The sequence below is a fragment of the Phalangium opilio genome, unplaced genomic scaffold (genome assembly GCF_054372755.1).
Source record: "Phalangium opilio isolate 3A_F unplaced genomic scaffold, DU_Popi_V2 ptg000002l_1, whole genome shotgun sequence".
Taxonomy (NCBI): domain Eukaryota; kingdom Metazoa; phylum Arthropoda; class Arachnida; order Opiliones; family Phalangiidae; genus Phalangium; species Phalangium opilio.
In genome coordinates this window covers 4,229,545-4,248,710 of record NW_028324144.1, presented here as the reverse complement: position 1 = coordinate 4,248,710, position 19,166 = coordinate 4,229,545, and the positions used below count along the sequence as shown (strand labels likewise).

General features: G+C 37.0%; 4 protein-coding genes across 16 annotated transcripts in view; all 4 read right to left on the bottom strand.

Moving 5' to 3' along the window:
- Positions 1 to 107: 107 nt before the first annotated feature.
- LOC149718375 (adipocyte plasma membrane-associated protein-like) lies at positions 108 to 2,976 on the bottom strand. 9 transcript variants are annotated; one of them, XM_089843895.1, is made up of 10 exons: positions 2,809 to 2,976; positions 2,274 to 2,726; positions 2,147 to 2,218; positions 1,957 to 2,081; positions 1,780 to 1,895; positions 1,320 to 1,397; positions 1,152 to 1,262; positions 759 to 1,068; positions 432 to 699; positions 108 to 354 (listed from the first exon to the last, which is right to left on the bottom strand). In XM_089843895.1, the coding sequence occupies exons 4-10, from the start codon at positions 2,055 to 2,057 to the stop codon at positions 151 to 153; spliced, it is 1,188 nt and encodes a 395-aa protein (XP_089700021.1). In that variant the 5' UTR covers positions 2,058 to 2,081; positions 2,147 to 2,218; positions 2,274 to 2,726; positions 2,809 to 2,976; the 3' UTR covers positions 108 to 150. The 9 variants fall into 9 exon arrangements, with proteins under 9 accessions (XP_089700021.1, XP_089700027.1, XP_089700032.1 ...); XM_089843901.1 differs by having other exon boundaries at positions 2,588 to 2,726; XM_089843906.1 differs by having other exon boundaries at positions 1,957 to 2,065; positions 2,588 to 2,726.
- Positions 2,977 to 5,168, bottom strand: LOC149718374 (adipocyte plasma membrane-associated protein-like). The gene is made up of 7 exons (XM_089843916.1): positions 4,985 to 5,168; positions 4,799 to 4,914; positions 4,179 to 4,256; positions 4,011 to 4,121; positions 3,634 to 3,943; positions 3,302 to 3,569; positions 2,977 to 3,224 (listed from the first exon to the last, which is right to left on the bottom strand). Exons 1-7 carry the CDS (start codon positions 5,077 to 5,079, stop codon positions 3,021 to 3,023), a joined length of 1,182 nt encoding a protein of 393 aa, XP_089700042.1. The 5' UTR covers positions 5,080 to 5,168; the 3' UTR covers positions 2,977 to 3,020.
- Positions 5,169 to 6,442: 1,274 nt separating this feature from the next.
- Positions 6,443 to 8,750, bottom strand: LOC149718373 (adipocyte plasma membrane-associated protein-like). Its single transcript, XM_089842608.1, has 7 exons — positions 8,605 to 8,750; positions 8,427 to 8,542; positions 7,669 to 7,746; positions 7,497 to 7,607; positions 7,112 to 7,421; positions 6,785 to 7,052; positions 6,443 to 6,698 (listed from the first exon to the last, which is right to left on the bottom strand). Exons 1-7 carry the CDS (start codon positions 8,697 to 8,699, stop codon positions 6,498 to 6,500), a joined length of 1,179 nt encoding a protein of 392 aa, XP_089698734.1. The 5' UTR covers positions 8,700 to 8,750; the 3' UTR covers positions 6,443 to 6,497.
- A 1,039-nt stretch (positions 8,751 to 9,789) lies between these two features.
- The window catches only part of LOC149718362 (protein PALS1-like), a 179,747-nt gene continuing 170,370 nt past the window's right edge, over positions 9,790 to 19,166 (bottom strand). For all 5 annotated transcript variants that reach the window (XM_089842387.1, XM_089842388.1, XM_089842386.1 and 2 more), the window contains 9 exons: positions 17,167 to 17,381; positions 15,478 to 15,699; positions 14,258 to 14,419; positions 13,960 to 14,040; positions 13,654 to 13,853; positions 12,716 to 12,852; positions 12,473 to 12,634; positions 12,189 to 12,391; positions 9,790 to 12,065 (listed from right to left, as the gene is read on the bottom strand). In XM_089842387.1, coding sequence (XP_089698513.1) covers positions 11,763 to 12,065; positions 12,189 to 12,391; positions 12,473 to 12,634; positions 12,716 to 12,852; positions 13,654 to 13,853; positions 13,960 to 14,040; positions 14,258 to 14,419; positions 15,478 to 15,699; positions 17,167 to 17,381 — 1,685 coding nt within the window. In that variant the 3' untranslated portion in view covers positions 9,790 to 11,762. The remainder of the gene's footprint in view (positions 12,066 to 12,188; positions 12,392 to 12,472; positions 12,635 to 12,715; positions 12,853 to 13,653; positions 13,854 to 13,959; positions 14,041 to 14,257; positions 14,420 to 15,477; positions 15,700 to 17,166; positions 17,382 to 19,166) is intronic.

The window sequence follows — 19,166 nt, the reverse complement described above, 5'->3', positions numbered from 1 at the left end:
CCTATGAAAAAAAAACCGTTTTATTTCTTTGAATCTCCAATGAACCGAAAGTTGTGACACTTCAAAGGTCTAAAAGCAAACATAGAATGATAGAATAATAGTCAGCATACTTTTAAAATAATATAGGTTTTAATTTAAAATTAGGGCAATTTATGACAATTTGGTTTCCAAGATATATCGATTTTCGTACGACGCTAAATACAAATCGCCCTTCAAGTCTAACACTTGCGATAAAGCGCAATGTTGCAATTCGGGCGATTGCAAACTATCTCTTACAACTCCACTATCGTCAATTTCTACGATCAAGCAACGAAGATTATTCTTTAAACCGAGCAAAATGTCGCCATTTTTGAACTATTGCGCACCAAAAATAAATAACAAGATTAAAAATTAGGCCTATTTACAATACAAGTCGTTGACGATAAGCTTACAGATTGGGCGAGCTTCTTTAAGCCTTTGTTAGAATACAAAGACTTCTCGATGTGTTCCAAGCCAAGTCCAATAATATTGGATGTTCTCAAGAGGATTTTCCTGACCATGGGGTACTGTCCCAAGTCTTCCAAAAATAAAGTACCTTCCTTGCCCAAGGCAATTGCTACCCAATAACCACCTCGGGAACTTGGACGTAAATTATCAGGACAGCCTGGTAATCGAGTCAATACCTCCACTGTACCCCTCTTACCGCCTTTCAAATGATACCTAAAATAGTGATTAGAAATGTTTACCATTTTATTCATTGTACACTGGCAGTAACTTACTTCATTATTCTCATCTTGAAGGTTTCGGAGAAGTATAAGTAGTTTCCATCGCGAGACAGTTGAACGCCATTGGGAAAATAAAGTCCATCGAGAAGTTTCTCGACTTTTTGCGACTTCAAACTATATCTGATAATACTCCCTGAATTGTCGTAAGCGACAAACGATTTTACGAAGTCGCCCGGCTCATAATTATGACTGGCTAAGCTAATGTACACCCATTCAGTCTCGGGGTCAATGTCAAGGTCATTCATATAATGGTACTGTTTTCCACCACTTTCGTCGAATGATGCCAAAAGTAATTCGGCCTTGTCTATATAATTACAATGTCCGCGAAAGTTAAATTAGTCTCAGAATCTTAGTTGATACATCGAAAAGGTTTCTAAGTAACTATACATGTCTTTAGATCAATTGAGTACAGTCCATTGATACCCTCAATAGCTAAAAGTTTGTCCTTGTGAACTCGGAGTCCAAGGAAACGTCTCTGATCATTTTTATTATGAGTAGCTACATTATAAACGTATTAGCCTCGACTTTGATAGTTCTTTATCAGGTATAACTTACGAACTATGGGCAAGACAGTATGCTTGTTTCCTTCAATTTTTACCAACTCTCCTGTCTTTATTCCCGTATATAGTGCACCTGCAAAAATAAATGACACAGTGGTAAGAGGATTGACTCCTTAGATTCCGAGATTTATGAGAAGACATGTTCCATAAGTTTGTCACTGGTTAAAAACTCGAGCTTGCCATGAAGTGAGAAAGGTTGGTCATAGATTCTCGTAAAACGAAGACGTCTGGTGAGGCGCTGTCTGCAAAACCGTGTGTAGTCAATTCTCGAATAAGCTCTCAATAAGTCTCTGGCATTACGAAGTACAGGTAGTGTCATATTTATGGAACATATCTTATAAACTTATGGTAATTCCCATGATCCTGAACTGAGTTCCGTAATTCGCAACTGAATCCCTTGATTTCCAAGGATTTTCCAATTCCCACGAAATACAAAACTACAATTGAATTCTTACCATTATATTCAACGATAGATTCGGGTCCGTGTAACTTTCCATCTAATAATTTCACTGAATTCTTTAACTTTTCATTGGGAGCCAAAACTCCTTTGAATTCAACCGGTTCTTCTGGCCTAAAGCAATAAGCAAACCCTTGGAAGTTAAATTTTCTTCTCTACGATTTCAAATACTTACGTAAATTTGACAGCATTCATTTCAGGGAAGAATGCCAATGGCAAATTAGTGACCATTAGAGCGAAAATGACCCCATATACAACTAACTTTACGAAACCCATCTTCCTATCTCGAGTCGAACCGAACTTGAAATTATTTCGAACGCTTTCGAAAAAAAATTGCAACTCAAAATTGATTATTAGATATTTACCGAAAGGACTTAGTAGTGGAACAGACCCTTGTATCTTATCTTAACGTTTCATTGTGACGAAAGACTTGGATACTGTAATACGAATTCATCTTTTACGTCACGGTTATCCAAAGACTTTTACACTTACATTCACAAGACCAAAATACCAAAATGTTTTTAACATATTTTAACTCCACAATTATCGGTTCGGAAGATTTAATGTATTTTATCCGCTCAGTTTACAATTCATATGAGTGTTTATGCAAAATAACATTTGTTTAACTTAGTACATGTAGAGCAGATAAGTGTCTGATTAAAACCAGCGAGTATTATAAAAGATACTAATAATGAAGCTTCCCGGCCTCTTGCCTGTAAAAGTGTGATCAAAATGTAGGGATGTTATTGTACTGCTTAGTTTTCTGGCAATACAATATGACCGTGGTTTCAAATTTAAAACCTTACGTATAGGTCGATGGAGCGAATGTCTGCTCCTGTGGTGCCCCTAGCATGTGGGCTAATCTTCTACACACCAATTTTACCTTGCCAAAGGCAGGAACCAATCAGAACTCGTCCATGAGGGCGGAGCTTAAACTGGCCTGTGCTAAGCCAGTCGAGTGGAATATCAGTTTCACGTTACCCTCCCTTTAACCGCTAAAGGACATGATAATTTCTTTATTACTTACCACCAGCTAAACAAATATTGGGAAAATAAACGGATTAACAAGCATCTTCCGTTCGTTAGAATCGCCAGTGGACAGATATCAGAATGGACAACGACGATGTCGTGTACAATATTAATATTGTCGCACAAATGTGTATTTGTATTTACAAAATATTATAGAAGGGTGACATGGAGTAACAACTGATAAAGGTTTTAATTTAAAATTATGGTAATTTATGACAATTTGGTTTTCAAGATATATTGATTTTCGTACGACCCTAAATACAAATCGCCCTTCAAGTCCAACACCTCCGATATAGCGCAATGCTGCAACTCGGGCGATTGCAAACTTTCTCTTACAAGTCCACTATCGTCAATTTCCACGATTAAACAATGAAGATTATTCTTCAAGCCGAGTAAAATGTCACCATGTTTGAACTATTGCGCACCAAAAAGATATAACAATTAGAAAAATTAGGCTCATTTACAATACAAGTCGTTGACGACAAGCTTACCGCATTTGCGAGCTTCTTTAAGACTTTGTTAGAATACAAAGACTTCTCGATATGTTCCAAGCCAAGTCCAATAACATTGGAGGTTCTGAAGAGGATTTTTCTAACCAGGGGGTACTGTCCCAAGTCTTCCACTAATAAAGTACCTTTCTTGCCAACGGCAATGGCTACCCAATAACCACCTCGGGAACTTGGTCGCAAATTATCAGGAGTGCCTGGTAATCGAGTCAACACCTCCACTGTTCCCTTCTTATCCCCTTTCAAATGATACCTAAAATGTTGATAGGTTATGTTTACAATGTTATTCATTGTAGGCTACAATAGCAGTAACTTACTTCATGATTCTCATCTTGAAGGTTTCAGAGAAGTATAAGAAGTTTCCATCGCGAGACAATTGAACGCCATTGGGAAAATAAAGTCCGTCTAGAAGTTTCTCGACTTTTTGCGACTTCAAATTATACCTGATAATACTCCCAGAATTGTCGTAAGCAATGAACGATTTTATGACGTCGTTCAGTCCATAATTATGACAGGCTAAGCTAATGTACACCCATTCAGTCTCGGTGTCAATGTCAAGGTCATCCATAAAATGGTATTGTTTGCCACCATTTTCGTCGAACGATGATAAAAGTAATTCGGCCTTGTCTACAATTACGATGTCCGCGAAAGTTAAATTAGGGTCAGAATCTTTGAAGGTTTCTAAGTAACTAACATGTCTTTAGGTCAATTGAGTAAAGTCCGTTGAAAGCGTCAACACCTAAAAGTTTGTCCTTGTAAACTCGGAGTCCAAGGAAACGTCTCTGATCATTTTTATTATGAGTAGCTGCATTATAAACGTATTAGCCTCGACCTTGATAGTTCTTTATCAGGTATAACTTACGAACTATGGGCAAGACAGTATGCTTGTTTCCTTCAATTTTTACCAACTCTCCTGTCTGTATTCCCGTATATAATGCGCCTGCAAAAATAAATGACACTGGTTGATAAGAGGACTGATGCCTTAGTGTCCGAGATTTTTGAGTAGTTCTCATGATTCTGAACTGATTTCCGTAATTCGCAACTGTTACCCTTGATTTTTTTTAATAACCCCCGTTTATTTCTACACCTTATTTCGTGAGTTCCCGTGTCCAAACCATAAGTTCATAAGATATGTTCCATAAGTTTGTGACTGGTTACTGAGAGCTTGTCATGAAGTGACGTAGGTGAAACGTCATAGATTCTCGTCAAACGACGCCTGGTGAGGGGCTGTCAAAGGCTTAGAAGAGACTAAATAGGAAGATGGACTGCAAAACTGATTGTAGTCAATTCTCGAACTAGCTCGAGCTGCAAGTCTCTGGCATTACGAAGCATAGGTATAGTGTCATGCTTATGGAAGATATTTTATAAACTTATGGTAATTCCCACGATTTTGAACGGATTTCCGATTAATTCCCACATTTTATTTGTATACCTGATTCCATAAGTTCCCAACGCAATGCAAAATTGTAATTGAATTCTTACCATTATATTCAACGATAGATTCGGGTCCGTGTAACTTTCCATCAAACAATTTCACTGAATTCTTTAACTTTTCATTGGGAGCCAAAAATCCTTTGAATTCAACCGGTTCTTCTGGCCTAAAGCAATAAGCAAACCCATGGAAGCTAAATTTTAATTTCTTCAGTACGTTCTTAAAGACAATCTTACGTAAATTTGACAGCATTCATTTCAGGGAAGAATGGCAAATTAGCGACCATTAGGGCAAAAATTACCCCGTATACGAACAACCTTACGAAACCCATCTTCCTATCTCGAGTCGAACCGAACTTGAAATGATATCGAACGCTTTTAAAAAATTATAAGTCAAACTTGATCATTAGATATTTGCCGAAGGGACTTAGTAGCTAAGAGAGTTGAACAGACCCTTGTATCTTATCTTAACGTTTCATTGTGACGACAGACTTCGATACTGAAATACAAATTCGTCTCTTGCCAACAGGAAAAGATTAATCATAAAAGATTTTTTTTATCAAACCTTGAAAACCGTTTACCTCTAAACTAACAATATTAACGCTTCAAGGTTAGTTTTTTTCTTGAGACTTTTTTGCGAGGTTTCCGACTTCACGGACACCCAAAGACTTTTACACTTACATTCACTAGACCAAGATGTTTTTAACCTATTTTAACTCCTCAATTATCGAGGACGAAAGATTTGAGGTACTTTCTCCGCTCTGCTTACAATTCATGTGAGTTTTTATGCAAAGAACATTTGTTTAACTTAGTACATGTAGAGCAGATAAGTGTTAAACAACGCTGTTACGGGGTCCTTGAATTAGGTCAGTCTGATTAAGACCAGCGAGTGTTATATAACCTTTATTAAAGATGCTAATGAAGCCTCCGACCTTTTGATTGTAAAGGTGTGATCAAACTGTACGGATTTTATTGTTTTCCATTCGTTTCTGGAAGCCATTTTCCAAGATGACCGCGGTTTCAAAATAAAACCATACATATTGGCCAATCTTCTACACACCAATTTTACCTTGCCAAAGGCAGGAACCAATCAGAACTCGTCCATGACTCATGAGGGCGGAGCTATATTTAGCCTGTGCTAAGCTTAGCGGTCTAGTCAACTCCACCCTTCTCGACTATGGGAGCACCTAATGGAATTTTTTTAAACCTAAACCACAGCCGAGTCTTGCTTTAACCACTTTATTGAATATCAGTTTCATGTTACTCTCCCTTTAACAACACGATAATTTCTATATTACTTACCACCAGCTAAACAAATATTGCGACGATAATAATAATAATAAGGGAAAAAAAATCATTTCTATTTAATTATTTTTACTATTTACAAAATAGTAAATGACAATTTTTTGTCTTCTGGATTGAGTTTTATTTGTAATTTTCCTTTACGTTTTAAGTTGTTCTTGAAAGTATGTAGAGCATGAGAGGACTCTCACTGCTTATCTCTGGATTTAATGGAATTGTCTATTCTGTCGAAATCCTGTTCGTTAGAATCCCCAATAGACTGATATCCCACTTGAAAGAAATGTTCCAGTGGACTGCAGATATCAGAATGGACAACGATGACATCGTGTTCAATATTAATATTGTCGTACAAATGTGTATTTGTATTTACAAAATAATATAAAGGGCGACATGGAGTAACAACTGATAAAGGTTTTAATTTATCAGAATGAGGATAGTGATTTATATATTACAATTTGGTCTTCAAGAGGTAATGATTATCGTAAGAGCCTAAATACAAATCCCCCTTCAAGTCCAACACCTCAGATATACCGCAATGTTGCAAGTCGGGTGATTGCAAACTATCTTTAACAACTCCATTATCGTCAATTTCCACGATTAAACAATGAAGATTTTGCTTCAAACCGAGTAAAACGTCACCGGATTTGAACTATTGCACATCAAAAAGAAATAGCAAGAAGAAAATTTAGGCCTATTTACAATACAAGTCTTTGACAACAACTTCGACAAGCTTACCGCTTCAGAGAGCTTCTTTAACCCTTGGTTCGAGTACAATGTCTTCTCGATTTGTTCTAAGCCAAGTCCAATAACGTGGGAAATTCTGAAGAGGATTTTCCTAACCAGGGGGTATTGACCCAAGTCTTCCAGCAAAAAGGTACCTTTCTTGCCAATGGCAATGGCTACCCAATAACCACCTCGGGAACTTGGTCGCAAATTATCAGGAGCCCCTGGTAAACGAGTCAATACTTCCAATGTTCCCTCCTTATTGCCTTTCAAATGATACCTAAAATGTTGATTGGCAATGTTTACAATGTTATTCATTGTACACTAGCAGTAACTTACTTCATGACTCTCATCTTGAAAGTTTCAGAAAAGTATAAGAAGTTTCCATCGCGAGACAATTGAACGCCATTGGGGAAATGAAGTCCATCTAGAAGTTTCTCAACTTTTTGCGACTTCAAATTATACCTGATAATACTCCCTGAATTGTCGTAAGCAATGAACGATTTTATGCCGTCGTTCAGTCCATAATTATGACAGGCTAAGCTAATGTACACCCATTCAGTCTCGGGGTCAATGTCAAGGTCATCCATAAAATGGTACTTTTTGCCACCATTTTCGTCGAAAGATGACAAAAGTAATTCGGCTTTATCTACAATTACAATGTCCGAGCAAGTTTGACTGGTGTCAGAATGATCATAATTAGTTTTAAGTCACGTAGGCCTACTTGTCTTTAGATCAATTGAGTACAGTCCGTTGAAAGCGTCAACACCTAAAACTTTGTCTCTGTGAACTCGGAGTCCAAGGAAACGTCTCGTATCCTTTTTATCATGACTAACTGCAATATTAACATTTTAGATTCATTACTTGAGATTAAGGACATGTACTGGACAACTTACAAACGATGGGCAAGACAGTGTACTTGGTTCCTTCAATCTTCACCAACTCTCCTGTCTGTAGTCCAGTGTATAATGCACCTGCAATATAATTCACACTGGTTTGGGAAATTATGGTTTATTGTTCACTCGCAAATGTTTGCACATCATCATGCTTAAGATTCCGTGCTTTCCGAATTATTACCGTGATTCTCAACCGATTATGTTTTCAATGGGCGGAAACGCGTCGAAAAAGATCTTCCGCGGTGTTTACGTAAAAATATTTTACGAACAGTATTTCTAAAGCAAGCGATTTTGTGTGGAAATGCACAGAATTGAAGTTCGATCTTTCCGCCGTTATTTTAAATAAACGCGAAATAGTAGCCAATCACTAACGGTCTTGTACATATGACCTAAATAAAACCGCGAAATAGTAGCCAATCACTGACGGTCTTGTACGCATACGCTAAATGAAGCCGCGAAATACCAACGGCCGAAAAACGTGTAGCGGAAACGTCGCTAACTTTCCGGCAAATTGAAAATATTTTCCGCCGCGTTTTTGCCCAGCATAATAAATTCCGTTGTTACCAAACAAATCCCTTAACTATTAATAAAAACTGTCTTTGTGGACAAAGACTAGAAAAAGTTCAAGATAAGTGAACAAAATTGATTGACTGAAGAACCAGATATTATAAATTTTCAGTTTTGAGACATGATTATGGTTCCCGATGATGTGGCCGTTAGATTGTTTGTACAGCAAAATTTTTTAAATCAAAACTGACCATTATATTCAACGATAGATTCGGGTCCTTCTAATTTTCCTTCAAACAGTTTTACAGAATTCTTTAACTTTTCATTATAAGCCAAACCGTCTTTTAATTCAACCGGTTCTTCTGCCCTGAAGTAAACACAATTATAAAATGGAATTTAGATTTTCAGGACGTTTTCCTAAAGACTTACGTAAATTTAACAGCTATCATTTCAGGGAATATAGTAATATTAGTGACCATTATAGCCAACATTAGCCCATATCCGAATAACTTCAGGAAACCCATCTTTGTATTTCGAATCGCGAACTTGAAATAAAGCTTTCAAAACATTATAACCCGAGAGTGACGCTTGGATATCAAGATACCGAAGGGACTTGAGTAACAGACACTCTTATCTAAAATCCGAATTCGTTTCTTGCCAAGAGGAAGTTTTTTAATTTTTAGAAGCAGCCAAAAACGAGTTTTTTTTTTAAACTTGAAAACCATTTATCTCTTAAGTAGTGTCAATTACCATGGGCTGCTATAGAGAGGCTCGCCACATTGAAGTAATATTTAATGATAGTGCAATGGACTACTAAATATTCATTACAGTATCACGATATGCATGTTTTACTTTACATAAAGAGAGCTTTAAGTTTGCCGAGTACGTCAGCATGTTTCTAGCAGCCATATTGGTGGTTTTGAGCTTTCCCCTTTGCATTCAACCCACCAATATGGCCATTAAAATTATCCAAATTATCTTAGCTACTCCAAACGAAAGTTCAATGGGGGTAAGGCAGTAAGTGATAAACCTTTGCTACAATACGTAAGACTTCCGCTTACCCAATCATCTTTTCTCTACCACTACCCTTCTACTTCGTAAAATCCTTCACCGTGGGAGGAGCTGCCTCAAGCCCCGCCCCTTTTACTGTTTCCCTATAGGGAATAAACCAAAAGTGTATTTCTGTGGGCGTTGCCATAACCTGTTGGAAAACGGCGTGGTCTTTTTTAAGGGCATTCTGTTAGTGACTGTTACCGCTCCATAACCTTGACATAACAACTCTCCAAAAAGGGGGTGGTAACCTATGAGCATGCATCCTTTATAAAAGGGTAAAGGGGCGTCTTCTGGAGGCAGAACTACCGTATCAAACTACCTTACTGTCTACATGTAACAAAACCAAGAAAGGAAATAACAGTAGGCCATACCACTACTGTTCCGTTCCGGTTTGTAGGCGTCTTTTAAACGAAGATGGCTCTGCAGTCGTTTCACATGGTACAAGTCCCTTCGGCGGACCCATACTTACGCATTGAAGGGTTATGTTATCACTAATAACTGAAGACTTGAGAAATTGTCAACAACAACAGAAAAATATCGTGATAAAAATAATAAAAGGCGTTTTAGGGAAAAATTCATTTCTATTTCGTTACACAATTACAATTATCATCATAATCAACTACTATTTACAAGATTAAAAATTACAATTTTTTTTCTTCTTTCAGGGTTTTGTTGTTATCCTTTATTTTTATTTTTTTTAGCTGTTCATGAAAAATGTTGGGGGCGTGGGATGGCATTTATGTTAAATAATTTTAAATTCATTATTAACAAAAGAATTATGGTCTTATATACACGGTTCTTAATATTAATTAAAACTGTTTTTAATTGACAGTTTTTATTTATTAAATTTTTTAAAATCCCAAAAACGTTAACGTAACGTGTGAATAATTAATTTGCTTATATTTTAATTTTTTGCGGACTATATTTGTATTTAATTTCTAATTATTAAGAAGTACTAAAACTGTTTTTGCTAAATCTGTATATTAATTAGATTTCATGAATAAAATTATCAAGAAAAGTTATTTAAAAAAAAATGACTTTTTTTTGTTCATATATCAGTTCTAAACACTAAAATTATTAATTACCCGAAATTCGCACATAAATCTTAAACTGCGATCTTTTTCTCTTATTTAAAACTAAAAATCCATGATCAAAATACGTCATATCCTTCAATCTTCTCATGTTCAAAATATCTCGATCTCAAGTCAACACGTGTATAAATTTAACACCCTAATTTAGGCCTAACACTAAGCCTTTGTCTGTGTTTCATTAAGCCTAATTTCTAAGAAGACGGTCCAATAATAAACACTTAACACTTTTTGCTGCTTCGAAATCGTAATTAGGCCTAACATTTAACTCCGAGAAAATTGATTCATTCCTAAAACTTATATATTTTGGTTTCAGTTCATTTTGGGGGGAAAAGCTCTTAAGTTAATAGGGACTTGGCAATTCGGGCTTAACTCCGCCCCAGCGCCATTATGGTATGTTTTTTTAACAGAATGAAAGCTACATAAGCCCCTCCTCCTGGTATGTTTTTTAGCACTAGTGGAAGGTAGCCTGACGTTGCATTACGTAGTACTGCCAAGTCCCTATTAGGGTAAATAATTATCGGTAAGCCTTGGTTAGGACTAATTTTCTAGTTAATTGGGAAAAATAATTATTGGAAAATCGTTAAGCCTTGGTTAGGACTAATTTTTATTATTTATTTTGATTTTTTAGTTTATGGGAGGACTTAATTATTTTGGCACAATCTCATTTTAATTAACTTGTTTCCCGGGGCTTTAATTAAATGTATTTATATCAAAATTACTAATTTATGTTTTTTTATTCATTAATTTGTTCCTGTAATTTGACTAATGAGCTTCGTTAATTAATTAATTAATTATTTACTTACTTTTAACAGCACGTATTATTGTTTTAATCATCGGATAAGGCCCCGGTAGGGAGAAGGTTCGTTCAATTGCGTGAATTTAAATAAACTCATGGATTTAGGTTAAGTATTTTTTCTTTTTTTTTTGGTAATTCATTTTGTAATTAAAAATGATCAGAGGGGGGGGGGGAGAACGGGGTTTAATAAATATTTATATACAAAAGTTGTGGGATCTGTATAGTTTAATTAATAAGTCCTTTATGACCTTAGTTTATTTTTAAGTACTCAAACAAACGAACAACCAATGGAAATGTACCAAAGTTGTTGTTGTAGTTGTAGTTGTAGTACCAATCAGTTAATTAATTTGTTCATCAAAATTCATTTATTTTTGCACCCTTATAAGTACTTATAAAATTTTGGACTGGTGAAGGCAGATATTTTGGTTTGTTGAGCTGATGGTACTTGATTACTTAATTAATTAAGATTAAGTTTCAATTGTCGAAACTTACGAGGAAATTATCAGCCTTTGATTTATATACACCTATAGTTTCGTTTTTGTAAATGGGTGCCTTTTTATTGAAAAAAAAAAAAAAACGCTGACTCACGTTCACTTATAAGAGAGAAAGAGAGATAGAATTAGGCCTAATTCTTAGGCCTAACCATATTAGTTTCCCGTTTCATTTTTAAGCCATGAAGTTGGCACCCATTGTGGTTCTTTCTCTAAGATATTTATTTCTTTGAGTAATTCAGCGTAAGCCTTATCAACGTCCGAATTAATGACTATCATATCAAAGTAGTGACCGTAATTTTCTTCCATTTCGCGCGCTTTCTCAATAATGTCCTTTAACTCGTCATCTTTCGCGCTCGCGCCCATTTTTAACCGATTCTGACGTAATTTCTCTAATGACGGAGGCGCCACTAAGACGATGTATGGTTTTAAATCAGAGTTCTTAAGTATCTTTAAAGACTACGCGATGCAAAGATGTACGGAGGGAAAGGATGATAAAAAATTTGTGGGGTTAGAAAATATTAAAATGAACTGAATTGAATTGAACCCTTGGAGGGAATTGATTCAAATAGCGATTCTTACCTGTGGATGTAAATTAAGTACGCATATCTTGCCAGAATTGACCACAGCTCTAATGGCGTCCAAACTAGTTCCGTAATAACTTTTTTCGTATTCGCCATGTTCGACAAATTTCCCCCCGACAATGTCCGATTCGAACTGAGGTCGACTTATAAAGTGGTAATCGACACCATCCAGTTCTGGCTCGCGTCTTGACCTACTAGTATCTTCAAATTGCGATGAAGATCAGAATGTTAGGCCTAAATGATTTACGTCACCGAAGGACTTGTGTGTGTATGTGTACTTACGAGGTACAGCTGCGGCGAATCTTTCTGTATTCTCCATGAGCCTCTGCCTTAATTCGTGCCTCCCAATATTAGGGGGTCCAACAAGGACTATGGGTCTCTTTCGATTAGGTCGTGGTCGATATAACGACACTTCTTCGTAGGTTAAAATCTCCGTTTCGGGATCTACAACATTAATTGTACGTCCCTTTTCAAAAAAGGTTAAGACACCGAAAGAATGTTCTTCGGATATGACTATAGACGCACCGTCATTGGCGTTTACGTTATACATGACTTTCTTCTTCTTTTTCTTATGGTGTTTTTTGGCACAAAGAAACTTGCCCTTTTTAGACTTTTCTTTATTGTTCGTTTCACCCACTATCGTTTGTTTCATCGCCTCTCTCCTACAGAAACGGCGCGAAAAAGAACACAAAAGGCAAAACGCGAACAAAAGAAGCCATTTTAACTCTTGAATAAACGTACGTACACTTTCACGGTTGCTTGGATTCACAACCAGAGGCAAACAGAAATAAGAGAAAGTGAGACAGTAAGAAGAGAAGACCTTCAAAATATGTCCCCCCCCGGGTGTATATTAAGGGAAAAATCGCGAGCGGGCTGGCGAACCCCTTCACGAAATTCACCTTACGATATAATTTCTAATGTCCTGAATGCCTGCCTCAACATATCGAACTATTCTCGTCAAAGATAACGTTCTATTAAATTAGAGCGCCGATTGGTCGACCAATCGTCTGCTACTACGAACTTTTTCGTGACGTCACACATTCTTATCTCATACCTCGGTTTTGGTCTCCATATTGAAAGGCGTCAGCTAAGACCTTACGATAACAATACACCCTTTCTACGAGTCTAAGAGGGAAAGGCGCGGGGGTAAAACTCTGCCTTCCATCTCGCTTTTTAGCGCCTGCGCTGTAGGCGTGCGCAAACAAGGCACTGGAGCAACCCCCTTGTTTCTCCCGATACTAAGGGTTGCCTACCCCTCTTTTCCCGTCGAAAGGGTGTATTTTGACTACCAATATTGACGTCACGTCCCCCCGTAGCCCCTCCCCTCTCAGTACCACTTTATAAAGCTAGACTGAAGCATCATACTGGCCACAAAGGAAGGCTTCTATCAACCCTTGTTATTTCTATTTACCTTTAGTTCAACAAGTTCTTTGTTAAACGAACAATAAAACACAAAGACTTACTGTTGTTGGAAGCTCTTGCTGGGAATTAAACCAGCTAGCGTTTGATCTTCCTCGCCCTCCCGGTAAGCTTGCCACCAATTAGCGTCCTCTTGGTTAATAACGTGTAAGATATCTCCTTTTTGAAACGATATACCCAGTTCCCGACAAGGTATATACAAATCATCATCAGGATCGTAATCAAAGTGAGCTTTGATGTGCACCTGATTGATTATACATTACGAACCCAAACTTTACTTTAAACCACAAACCCATAACAACAACAATAATAATAATTATAATCCTGACTTGAGACACCTTGACACTTACCATCGTTTCTTTGGGGATTTGTTTGGCCTTTTCGTATTGCGTAGGAATTATAAGGAATGTCAATGTACCAGTCATGGTGGCCTAGATTAAAACGGAAGAGACAGCGGCTGTTAATTGGATTTCAATAATGGCTAGACAATTCCATGAGGAGAGGAGATTTGGGTAGGTGGTCCTGTACATAAATGGGGATCAATATTGTTCTCAATTTCCTGGGGCTTCCATCTAATGTAGGGGGTACACTTCCAGAGGAAGGGAGTGGTATAATATATCACGCCAGTTAACCGGAAATGAAACTTACTAGAATATCGCAGACATCGTTGACGGATTTTCCCCTCATCTCGATGCTGTTGACTTCCAGGATTTCGTCGCCTTCGTGCAACAAACCGCTTTTCTCGGCAGCACCCCCTTTCACGATACGCCCAATCACTACGGCTTCCCCTTCGTTTCGGACAGTAGCGCCCTGCGCGTAACGAGATAACCATTAAGCAAAAATAAATTAGCTCGAAACCGTTATGCCCGTGTTAATGAGTATAGCCAAGCAAACCGGATCGATCTACTCAAATCCCCGAAGTTTGAACATTGTTCAATCAATTTTAATAGTCAATAAGACACGTGAGAAATTTAGGTGTGTTGTCTACAGAATGATTGCAAAAAACAACCCCGAAGTTTGTAGGTCTATAAATAACATAATAACAATAGGTAACTTTTAAAACCATTTTATGTATTTAATTTTTATTTCACCAGAAGGGGATAATAGAAGAAGTGTGACACTCTGTATCCTCTTAAAACTTTCGTTATGTAATGTCATGATTCTTCCCAGGCGATGGACCCCTTTTAGTTTGCTCTCCCGCTTATCAAACTTCAGATGGGCATCGCACCGTGCTAGGGTGAATTCTATAAATGTTTGGTATTTACTAAATCCTCAGAAATCAACCAGGCAAAAACCTTGATTGTCTTGACGTGGGACAAAAATTAATCCGCAAGCCCATGCGCCTTGGCAAATAATTAAGCGCTAGTAGATAGGGTAATGATGAGCTAGGAATTATTTATCGCGTATGTGATTCGGTTTAGTAACCTTGTGCACTCCAAATGTAAAATGATGTTGGGAAGAATCATGTTACAATTACCCCGCTTTGTGGTAGGTACACTTCTCTTGAATAGAAGTATTATATGCTTCTGATTTCATTGATCTTAATCATGTTTCAATTACCCCGCTTTGTGGTAGGTACACTTCTCTTGAAGAGAAGTATTATATACTTCTGATTTCACTGAGCTTTATCATGTTACAATTACTCCGCTTTGTGGTACACTTCTCTCGAAGAGAAGTACGATATACTTATGAATCAACTGAGCTTTATCAAGTTTCTTATGTGCATGAATGTTTTGAAATAACCCAATACCGACAACAACCAAAGATATGTAGGCATGCAAAATTGCAAATGTGTTCAGGCACTACGCTACCACCAATCAATTTACGTAAACACTTGTTAAAAAGATAGTCAACAATTTTTCTCTCACCAGCGGTTCGTTCGTTTTGTCAATCCGAACAATCTTAACGCTTTCATCCGTGTACTGAGAAGCCCGATCGAGTAACTCTTCGTCGGGGGTCATAGCTGGCACCACTTGGCGTTCGGCAATCTTGTCATGGCTGTACATTAGTCCTTCGAACTCATACTTGCTCAGAATGTCGATTAGTTCCGTCGCTTCGGGTAAGGAACATTCTTGCAAAGAGTTCATTACCTACAGAGAAAAAAATACAGCCGAAAGAAAAAACGTAAGAAAGAATTTATAAAAATTCGGAAAGACGTTTTTAGAAGAAGAAAATCCCTGTTGAAGTAATATTATTTCTTTCCCTTTCGCCTTAAAGCACGTTTTCGTGACTTGACGCTTTAATTCGTAAAAACTTAAGACTTAGGGAACAGGAAAGGCAAGAGAACACCTTTCGTAACGTTAATTCAATGAAGGCGTTAACACGGGGTGCCATTACTTTATAAATTTGTTAGGCCTCCGTACCACGTAGCTTTAGAGATTTCGGAGATATCTATACAGCTAGGGTAATGTTACTATATTTTGTTTTTTTCTCAGGAGATTTTATACCTTCCAGACTTGACTTAGATAAGATTTTACTAGATATAAAGGCGGGGACAATAGTGATTTATGGGCATTAACAAATGCTTCAAACAATGGTTGATTTTCAGGGTTAAAATTAAGGCACCAAAATAGAAGAGTATAAAATGAAGTAAGGTCTCTGTCTGTCTATAAAGGGAGAATGAACTGTTCAATTAAGTTGGTTTTATGGGTTAAGGAATGAGGCTCAAAATTTAAATATTAATTAATAAAATTACATTCAATAATTAGCGTTGATTTTAAAGTGATTTTCGAAGTTGAGCAACCATTTTATGTTTTCCCGCCAAACTCGTCCGGTTTTCAATTTCAAGCCAACCAAAGAAAAGAACACGAAAATATTAATAGTGGATAGTACTTTTGCCAAAGATCTGTTTTTGAATTGTTTTCGCTTTTCGCGTTATTTTCATTGATTGGCTGAATCTTTGGCACATGTGACCCCCCCCCCCCATCGAATTTTACAGTGCACGGGAAAAATTGTAGATTCTAATATTTCCAAACCCTTTAAACCCAACACGGGCAACTTTGTAAGAATATCAAAAAATAACGATAATGTTTGGGCAAGAAGTGATATCCAGTTTATTAGGGAGAAGGTATAAATTCACCACATTTTCAGCTCTTTATCTCCAGTCCAAACGTATAGTAGGTCCGGAGTTAATTCCCGCCGCCTCTAAATTACAACCAGCATCATCTCATTGGTTCTTGAAAACTCGCGTCAGCGCGGCGACGCGAATGACGGTAATTACGTATATTCCGACTGAGGAGAGGCTGCGAAATAGCCCGGTCTCCTTTTACGTTCCCCGTGTATTTTGAAAGGGGGACTGGGACTATGGCGCGCGAATACTTAGGCATCTTCTCTCTAATAAACTAGATATCACTTCTTGGTTTGGAGAAGTGTTTTATTGACGTTTCTGAGTCTGAATCAAAAGCCGAGTAAAATCAATTTATTCGAAACCGTTACGCATGGCTCCCAATTAAAACCAAAATTGTTTACTTCCAGTAATGTATTTCCAAACTATAGCACGTTTCCCCACAAGACCATACACACATAACCTTATAAATAACAAACAAATCAAACCATACCTCTTGGGTTAAATTCTCTACATCATCCGTTACGGGATTAGGCGGACACTTGAAGCACCAGATATCCTGGACCTTATTATGGACCGCCAGTAGTTTCTTGAAATCAGCGTTACGAAAAAGCGTCTCAACACCGGTCAAGTCTTCGCTCTGAGAGTGACCGTTCGTTTTCAGTTGAGTCTCGATACGGTGTAACGACTGTAAGAGTTCCGGAGCTCCTGTTAAAAAAAAATAAATAAATGACGGAAGATTACGATGATGATTAGGTACTTTCCCAGATGAGTTCGTGAGACCAATGCAAATAGTGTATGGCTATATTAATCAGAGACAGACTCTACGGAATTCTGACAAGAGAAAATTCTTTCCGCTTCAATGGAAAGAAAATAGTTTGGTGTGGTATAATTTTATCTAGGACCATCTTTCGATTCCGTTTCGAGATGATGATTTTGTCAAGGGCAAATAGAAGTAACGGAGAGTATAAGGTACTGGAGTTGATGAAAACCTTTTGTAGGTAGTGCCAAACGTTCATAGGTAGAAACAGAAAGTATACTTCAGACTTAGTTCCCAGCCTTAGACTGTAGACGCCATGTTTACATGAACGAACCAATCAGAGTTAAGAGTTTTGTTTTGAGGTCAAAGGTTTATAGAAAATAGTACTCTATGGTGGTGATACAAATGTTAGTTCTTGGCACTCGAGCTAGTATTTGCTGATTTTGAAGTCTATTTACGCATGTTTCCTGTGCTACGGTCGCGAAGGTAATCATGCACATTGGGGGTCGACATTGTTCCGAGAGGTAAAAGGGGCGTATCTCATAAGCAAGCTTGCTTCGACGAAGTATACTTTTGGTTTTCATCTATGAACTTTTGGTAGTGCCCAGTAGGGTTTAGGACGCGTTCTCACTAGTTGTTTTGGTCGACCATTCAGCGCACTACTTTTAATTTCAAGTTATCATTGCCAATTCGGCAAGTTTTGAATCATTGATTTAGGAATGCTTTAGAAATTATATTTTCAATTCATGGAGAATATCATAGTTTAAGGTTAATTCGTTTTGCACGCGGTCGACCAATCATCGTATCTCGCCTGTGCTTTCCCGACCTGCTCACTTTATGTTATTTCTATTTGTATTTGCTCTTATGGGATTATTTGCTATTTGCAGAGATGGATATTTGGTATTTTGGCGATGGCGTGTCCATTGAAGCGAAAAATCATTTAAAAATCATCTCGGTTGGTAATATTTATGGAGTTGGTAAATAAATCTACACTATTTTCAGACATTCAGGAAGTTTTCATAGAATTTCGAATGATTTATGGAATTAATCTTCGCGGTGGGAGTTTTCGGATTACGTTCAGAATGAATTTCGAAGAAATAACACCCCCTAGGTTATATTTAAGCTTATTACAGGATTTAACTCTTTTTCATTAAATTTCAACAAGGATGTAAATGTAACTTGGGTATTAAAAATGGTACAGTATAAATTTATTAATTTTAAAATTCGATGAATAATAATTTGTGACTAATACCTTAAAAACGTTGGCAGTGTTTAGTGGTTTAAAGCCAGTAACGAGAAACACGTAACTTGTCAATAGACATATCATTATTACCATATTTTAAATTCGCTACCTTTCTTCATATAATTTACAGTGTTGGTATCTTCTAGTGAACAAAAAAAGTGCACTGACTCATGTTTAATTTGAATTGTCAACCGTTTCATAAGTTCCAATTGAGACAATAATTATATTGTTGAAAATAGTAATAAATCGGTATACTAAACTGTGAAAATTATGAAACGGTTTACAATTAGAAATAAGCATGACAGTACGCCTTCAAACTCACTATCAGATACCAATTATATGATCTAAAATCAGTAATTACAGATACTTAAGTAACAAGAAATAAATAAACAACGCTTGAGTTTTCGAACCACACATAAACTGTAACTTGTTACCTTATTATTAATTAAATTATCAGTAATTACTAATTCAGGTTAATTTTAATTGACAA